The following is a 7,623-nucleotide window of genomic DNA, read 5'->3' on the forward strand; positions in this document are numbered from 1 at the left end:
TGGAGGAGGAGGAGGAGAGGGGAGGGGGGGGATAATGTTTCGATTTCAGGTGGAGTTGGAGGGAATGTCAGGGAGGGCAAGAGATGGCATATCGTCCGCTCGCACCGCAAGGAATGGGAATGGAAGAGCATCTTCAGCAGGGGATGATGAAGGAACAGGAACAAAGAATGGGAGAGAGGAGGAGGAGGAGGAGGCGGGGAGGGAGAGGAGAGAGGAGGGAAGGAGGAAGCGGTGGGTTGATGACAAACCGGAGGGGAGGAGAGAAGGACAAGAATAGACTTGTTCTCGAAAACGAAAATAAACAAACTACAAAGCATCATAACTGTACAAGGACCAGGGCCAAATGTTACAACGGGAAACAGCAGGAGGAGCAGGAGCAGGAGCAGGAGCAGGAGCAGAAGGGGAGCAGGAGCAGGAGCAGGAGCACGGCTATCTCCTTACCCTTAGACCGCCCTGTTCTCAGGATGCAAGCTCCTCCCCTCGCCGGGGTAGAGGACCTCTCGCAGACAGGCCTGGTGCACGTATCCCCCGTCCATCTCCCGCAGCCTCAGCTGCCACTTGTACACTGACTTGTTGCAGACCTTGCATAACCCCTTCCTCTTCCTAACGTCCCTCCCCCGCCCCTCCGAGCACGCGTAGTCCTCCGGGTCCGAGCACTTCTCGTAAGGGGAGACGGAGCGAGCGCGGGGGGTGAAGACGTAGCTCCCACCATCTCTCCTCCCTCCTCCTCCTCCTCCTCCTCCCGTCCCTCCTGCCACCTCCCCCTTGGTGTATGACTCCCCGTCACTCGAGTTCTCCCCACTCATGTAAGGGGGCGTTCGACCTGACCCGCCTGCTGTCCTCGGCCCTCCTTCCCGCTTCCTCAGCGGACGGCGCGAGGAGGGCTGGGCCCCTTGCGCGCTTGCATGCAGGAGGAAGCGGCTGCGGGCATGGAGGAGCTGCTGCGGCTGCTGCACGTCCGAGCTCTCAGTGTCTGCCGTGCTGGTGTCGCACGTGTTCCCTCCCTGATGATGCGCATGCGCCTCCTCCTCCCCCGCCTCCCCCGCTGCCGAGCCCGCCGCACCCGCCGCACTCTGCTGTCTCCAGCTGTACCTCACGGGCCTGAAGTCAGACTTCACGTCCCCCTTAGGGCTCCTCCAATCTTTCCCAGCTCGTGGCCAGCTGGGTTGTGTCTGCCAGCCGGATTGCGGGGTCATGCTGGGCGTCGTGCCGTCGGCCATGGCGGGGGGCGAGGAGACGAGCAGCTCCAGAGCTTCACCTCTAGGCCGCATGCTCGGCGAGGCTGCCGGCACCTTTTTATCCCCCCCTGCTCCCTCCCCATCTGGTGGCTGACCAACGCGATCCGTCGCATGATACCCTGCTCCTGCTGGGGACCTGGTAGCCCTGGTGCCGTCTGACCGAGGAGCAGTTCTTCGATCTAGCGGCATCTGATCCGCAAACTCCGCGCGCAGTCCAGCAACGATGCTCTGACCATCCTCCAGGATGTCCTTCGCCAACTCCAGCTGCCTCCCACCAGCGGTCGAGCTAGCAGGGGCCTGCAGGCTTGGACCGGGGGACTGAAGTCCTCCTGAGAGGTACATGGACATCTCGAGCTGGGCGCAGCGCCTCCTCCACCTGCCAGTCCACAAAGACAGGTCAGCTGAAAAGTAGCTGGGGGAGAGGCGGGGCCGGACCTGTCAACCTCCGCAAGGATCTTCTTGTTTTCGTCCTGATGCTCGGCTACGATCCTCCTCTCCTCCTCCAGCTCAGTGAATTTTCGCTTCCACTGCTCCACCTGGGGGCAAGATGAGCGAGGGGTGGGGAGGGGAGGAGATGAGCGAGGGGTGGGGAGGGGAGGAGATGAGCGAGGGGTGGGGAGGGGAGGATGCAAGGAATGTGCCTCATCTCTTGCGACTTCGACCAGCTTCTGCATGGCCTCCATGTCGCCCTGCACCATGTGGTTGAGAGATCAGGTAACTGATAGCGAGTCTGGAGGAAGGAGGAGAGGACGAGAGGACGAGAGGACGAGAGGAGGAGAGGGGAGAGGACGAGAGGACGAGAGGACGAGAGGAAGAGAGGACGAGAGGATGGAGCAGGAGAGTAGGAGAGAAGAGAAGCCAGAAGAAGGACAGAGGGAGGAGGAGAAATGGGAAGGGAGATAGGGGAAAGGGGAATGAGGAGATGGTGGAGTCGAGGGGGAGGGGGGAGGGAATAGAGCAAAGAGAAAGACAGGGAGGGATACGAGGGGCGGTAGGGGTAAGAAAGGGGAAAGGAGGATGGAGTGGCAGAAGGCGAGAGGGAGGGAGGAGATGTTAAACCTGCATGTTCTTGTTGCTCATCTTGACGAGCGCGTGTATCTCGTTCTTGATCTGCAGCTGATTCTTGAGAGTCGCGACCTGGCCAGCAGCAGGGCAAGAGCGTCAGACTGCTGGGTCAACGAAAACCGCAACATCCCTGACCATCCATCCACCCCTCCTCCAAGGCTCCTGCACCCACCTGAGCCTTGCACTTCTGCTCCTCCTCCTCCCGCGCAACTTCACTCTGTCGCAGTCGCTCCTATTACAGCAGGTTTGACATGTCACGTGCCATCTCGCAAACAGCTCCTGACCCACCTGCAGCCTGCCGATCTCCAGCTGGAGCCGGTTGGCATGATCCGCTCGCCGCGGGGACTGAGGAGCAGCGCGAGGAGACCTGGAGATCGCCAGGTCAGCGTCAGCTGGGGAAGCACTAGCAGCAACCTGGCGTGCCCGTCGAAGAGCTCAGCTGCCTGCGAGCGAGGAGAGGCGAGCGGAAACCTCTTTGTGTCCTGCCAAGGAGGGTCAGACTGCGAGCCGCAGGACCTTGGACGTGCTCGAGGCCTCACTGAGTAACTTGGCGCGACAATGACGGCGGAAGAGGAGCGAGGGGTGCTAGGGACGGGGTGGAGGTGCAGCGGGAAGGACCTCTCCTCCGTCATGCTCGTTGCCTTCTCGCAGAGCTCCTGCGATGCTGGTGAGGGGGAGGAGAAGGGAGGAGGAGGAGGGCGGCTCACCTTCACCGACTCACTTTGCTGCAGGAGGGGAGCAACAAGCGTAGAGTCAGACACAGGGGAAAGGAGGGGAAGGCAGCGAGTGACCTGGAGGCCAGTGAGCTTGCCCAGGGCGCTGATCATGAGCGTGCGGTCGTATCCGAGGGACGCGAACTTCTCCCCGAGCATCTCCAGGCAGTCGCAGATGCTGTTGAGCCTCAACTCTGTGCCGACGAGGATCTCGGACGAGCCCCTCACGAACGACTCCATCGATGCCTTATCCGCCATCTGCTCCTTCCTCAGCATGTCCCTGCACTGGTGCAGCTCTCGCTCCAGTGCTGAGTTCTGCTCTAGCATCTGCAGGCGCTTCACCCCCCAGCTCACACCTCAGGGCGCGAACTCACCGACGCGAACTGCTGGAAGAACTGCTCTTCTGCCTCCTTCATGTCTCGCGGTCACGTTGCCAGCAGCAGGAAGAAATCGTTCAGTCTCACCTGCTTCTCCTTCCGGACGGTGTCAAGCTCTAGCCACGCCAGCCTCGTCTCCATCTGAGCCGCCAGGGCATGTCAGGAAAGCGGGGCGAGACGAGACTGGCTACCGAGGGCTTCAGCTCCGAGCTCAGGGAGCTCGTGAGCTCAACAAGCAGGAGCTTCGAATGTTGGATCTCCTGCATCAGGGACTGCAGGCCCTCCCTCTTGTCCTTGTTCACATACTCGTGGGTGTGCTGCAGGGACGAAACAATCAGTCAAGGAGCAGCAGAGGCAGCGGTGGCGCCGCAGGTGTACCACTCGAGCCCTGAGCTTGTCCACGTCCATCTTCGACTTGGCGAACGCTGCAAGGAAAGGCGTCACAACAAGCAGCTCAGCCACGACCGGCGAATGCTTGCCTGCCTGACAGCTTCTCAGCTCCTCCTCCAGCCCTCTGACTTTCTCCTCTAGTCTCACAGCCTGGCAATGAAGGAGAGGGAGTAAGTGCCTGGTGATCTGCCAGAGAGAGTTCGTGCCGCACCTTCTCAAACAGGAAGTTCTTTCCGATCGGAGATTCTTCACCTCGGCGTCATGCTCGTGCTGCCATCCTACATCATCCCGCCTTCCTGCTCATCCTCGCTAAAGCGTACCGGGTGCGGCGTCCGGCCGTTCTTCAGGCTCAGGATCTGCCTCAGCTCCGAGATCTCGTGATCCTGTGGGTGCTCTCAGCATCCTCACTTACAGCGCGTCAGGGTGCTGACCCTCTTCTTGAGAAGCTCCTTCAGCCTCACGCTCTCTGCGCTCGTTCAGTCACGGATACAAACTGCAATCAGAATCACTGGGAACCTTCTTTGTACGCGTTCGCTCCGGCACGCATGGCGCGGAGGAGCGTCCTCAGCTTCGCAGGATCACTCGGCAGGTTGTCAACATCCCTTGACGTGTTGAGGGATCGGTTGCTTGCTGAGCTGGAAGGAGAAGAGTTCTCCGAGGAGGCAACGTCGTCCAAGTCCTCGTGATCCATGGTCGTGCCGTGAAGCGCTATCTCTTAAGCTGCCTTCATCTGAAAAGAAGGATCACGATCATGCCTGCAATGAGCTCTTCGACTCGTTAACAACGTCCTGGCATCGACATCAGCACCCAATAGACCACCGACATTTGTAAAAGCAGCATTGCGACCCAGGATGGCTAAATGGGGCTGCTACATCAAGAAGACTATCCTCAGCACAGCCCAACAGGTACCATCCTTTAAGTTCCGTCCTGTCTCTTTCTTCTCCTCCTCCTCTCTCCCCTGCCCCCCCCACTTCTTCGCCCTCCTTCCGGTCCGATCCCTCCTCCGTCTTTGTTCAACTTGTCAACTCGAGCTGATCAACCCAGAAATCGGCTAAAATAAGATCTTTCTTGTAGAATTTAAGGTCTTTCTTGTTAAATTTGCTGACCTCCTCTTCTTTTGGTCATGAGATGTCCTTCGGCTGTGTTTGACTTGAGGAGGGGGTAGGGGGTGAATTGAAGGGGGTGGGGGTACTTTGTGTAACAAATTGGAGGGAAATCAGGGGGGTACTCAACCTATGGAAATCCCCGTCACCACGGGTAGCAGCAAAAATCTACCAGCGGGCTGAGGGGAAGGGGGGGTAGGCTGAGAAGTTGCTTCGCCTTTAAAGTTTACTCAAAGTTTACTTCGCCTCGGAGCCTCCGAGTGAAGTTGAACTGAGTCTAAACTTTCGGACTCTGTGGTCCCCCGGGCCGGCCCGGCCCGGTCAGTTACGCTAGTCAAGTACGGCGGTTATTTACGGGCCAGTCGGTGCTATGATGGCAGGGGAGGAGGAGGAGCGACGGGGAGCGTGCGAGCTGCCGCCGATCACACCGAGAGGAGGAGAACGACTGATCTCCCCTCGTCCTCCTCCTCTCCCTTCCGAGAGCAGCTCGAGAGGAGGCAGGGCGATCGTGGCTGGAGGCGGCAAGTTCCGACGAGACAACCTTGAGCTGCTGGAGGAGAGATGGAGGAATAGGAAGGCCCCGGCGACACGAGAGAGCGCTCCTCCTCCTCCCCGCGCCTTCAAGATCTCTTCCTCTTCGGTGCCTCCTGTGCCTGTGCCGACGGCTGTTGAAGGGAGCGCAAGTTCCTGGGTGGAGCGGCAGCTGGAGCAGGTAAGGTTGTTTGCTTCAACACAGCTCGCGAGCTCCACAAAGCAGGAGGAGAGTGTCCGAATTCTCTCGACGCTGCTGGCAGAGCTCAAGGAAAGGAAGTTTGAGTCGGCGGAGAGCGAGCAAGCGGAGTCAGATGCCAAGGAGCAAGACCACGAGCGAGAGATGGCCGAGTTCCAGGCCATGATGGCAGGGAACGACCTTGAAGCAGCGGAGCAGAAGCTCAAGGAGATCATTGCTGCTGCTGAAGAAGATGGAGAGATCGACGAGAACGAGCAAGCACAGATCGACCAGGCCAAGGAGCACCTCCGCGCCATGCAGGAGAAGAAGCGAGCCGCGGAGCAGCTCAAAGAAGAGCTGGAGAGAAAGGCAGCAGAGAAGGCCGAGCTGGCAGCGCTGATGGCTTCCAACGACGTGAAGGCAGCGGAGAAGAAGCTGCGGGAGATTATAGCTGCAGCTGAAGAAGATGGGGAGATCGACGAGGAGGAGATGAAAGAGATTCAGAAAGCTCAGAAGGACCTGGAGGCGCTGAAGAAGAAGCAGGAGAGGCTGGACAAGAAGGTCAAGAGAGCTAAGGAGGAGGTGGAAACAAAGAAGCTCCCTCCCCACCGAGAGGAAAGGGTTAGGATCTCCATGGCGGCCAAGCAGACCGCGCAGGAGAGGCTGAGACTGGCAACGGGTGAGGAGGAGGAGGAGGAGGAGGAGGAGGAGGAGGAAAGGTGTGCTGTCTGCTGACATGATGCCTCCCTTGAACAGAGCTGCGTGCTCTCAAAGGGAAGTACGAGGAGCTGGCTGCCGACTACAAAAAGCAGATGTCGGACATTCAGAAGGTGGAGGAAGCGTTCGCCCTGACCCTGCTCGAGCTGCAGACGTCGAGGGAGCTGGTAGTCGAGCTGAAAAAAGAGGTCAGGAAGCCGAGGTATCGCCCAGCTGACGGGGTTTGCTGCAGCTGGCAGAGAAGGTGCAGGAGATAAACATGCTGAAGAAGGAGAAGAGCAGACTGGAAAATGAGGTTGAGAAGTATTCGCAGCTTGCCAACGTCAGGAAGACACAACTTGTCGAGGTAACGATGAGGAGGATGAGGATGGAGATGATGATGATGATGACGACGACGACGTTGACGACGATAATGATTGTTTTACATGCTGCGTTGATTGCTACCGCTGTTGACCTGTCGGCGTCTGCCAGTTGAAACAAGCTTTCGACACTGTGAGGGCCAAGTGGGAGAAGGAGAACGGCGTGCTTACCTCGCAGCTAGACTCGGTCACTCAGAAGTTGGCGACTGTGTCCAAGGAGCTCGAGGAGGAGAGAAGGGAGAAGGAGAAGGTGAGAAGGAGGCTCCTCGTGCAGACCCCAGCTGAAGGTTCGCAGCTGGAGAGGAGCAGCAGGCGCAACGAGGATCTCGCGAGGCTGGAGAAGGACTCGGCGATGGTGCCATGAGCGACCGCCCTGTGACTCGTCTGACTTCTCCCCCCCTCCAGCTGGAGAGGACCAACGGTGACAAGCTGAGAATCAGATGCATAGAGCTGGATGAGGAGCTGAGTGATGCGGTTGCTCGAGGGCTGCTGGGCTCGACCTGACATCCCTGCTCTTCCCAGCAAACACGGTGCTCCCGGCAAGAGAGGGAGCTGGCGAAGGTGAAGTGTCATCCTCTCACCTGGGAGTGACGAGCTGAGAAATTGTGACAGCTGGAGGGCGAGAACTCGAGCCTGAAGCAACACCTGCAAGAAGCTGCTCTGTGGCACCAGGGTGAGGCTGCACCTGGAGGTCAGCTGGGGTTGACAGCGGGTGTCAGCTCGAGTTGCTGCTCGACCAACCACGAAGAAGCTGCTGACGCTGCCGGTCGACGCGCAGGAAGTGACAATGCCACAGGTGTAGGGAGGGAGGGGGGGAGGTGAGGAGGAGGTGGTGGAGGTGGAGGAGGAGGAGGAGGAGATCAGGAGGAGGAGGAGGGGAGGAGGAAGAGGAGAGGAAGAGGAAGAGACGAGGAGAAGGAGGATTGTGAATTCAGGAGAGAAGTGTGGCCAT

The 7,623-nt window shown here is 59.1% G+C and overlaps 2 protein-coding genes across 2 annotated transcripts in view; one reads left to right on the forward strand and one right to left on the reverse strand.

The window, feature by feature from the left end:
* Window positions 1-1,524: 1,524 nt before the first annotated feature.
* GUITHDRAFT_138193 (hypothetical protein) lies at window positions 1,525-4,474 on the reverse strand (the record flags this gene model as incomplete). Its single annotated transcript, XM_005833370.1, has 16 exons — window positions 1,525-1,614; window positions 1,682-1,774; window positions 2,298-2,375; window positions 2,476-2,535; window positions 2,592-2,670; window positions 2,718-2,785; window positions 2,843-2,959; window positions 3,011-3,028; window positions 3,095-3,343; window positions 3,391-3,426; window positions 3,481-3,534; window positions 3,585-3,710; window positions 3,772-3,969; window positions 4,104-4,166; window positions 4,215-4,249; window positions 4,300-4,474. 16 exons carry the CDS (start codon window positions 4,472-4,474, stop codon window positions 1,525-1,527), a joined length of 1,539 nt encoding a protein of 512 aa, XP_005833427.1.
* Window positions 4,475-5,256: 782 nt separating this feature from the next.
* The window catches only part of GUITHDRAFT_107652 (hypothetical protein), a gene marked incomplete at both ends in the record, with an annotated part of 2,883 nt that continues 516 nt past the window's right edge, over window positions 5,257-7,623 (forward strand). The window contains 9 exons of the mRNA XM_005833371.1: window positions 5,257-6,274; window positions 6,352-6,500; window positions 6,545-6,658; window positions 6,784-6,921; window positions 6,967-7,026; window positions 7,077-7,145; window positions 7,194-7,232; window positions 7,284-7,344; window positions 7,391-7,469. Of these exons, the coding sequence (XP_005833428.1) occupies window positions 5,257-6,274; window positions 6,352-6,500; window positions 6,545-6,658; window positions 6,784-6,921; window positions 6,967-7,026; window positions 7,077-7,145; window positions 7,194-7,232; window positions 7,284-7,344; window positions 7,391-7,469 (1,727 nt within the window). The remainder of the gene's footprint in view (window positions 6,275-6,351; window positions 6,501-6,544; window positions 6,659-6,783; window positions 6,922-6,966; window positions 7,027-7,076; window positions 7,146-7,193; window positions 7,233-7,283; window positions 7,345-7,390; window positions 7,470-7,623) is intronic.

The sequence above is a fragment of the Guillardia theta genome (genome assembly GCF_000315625.1).
Source record: "Guillardia theta CCMP2712 unplaced genomic scaffold GUITHscaffold_30, whole genome shotgun sequence".
Classification (NCBI taxonomy): domain Eukaryota; class Cryptophyceae; order Pyrenomonadales; family Geminigeraceae; genus Guillardia; species Guillardia theta.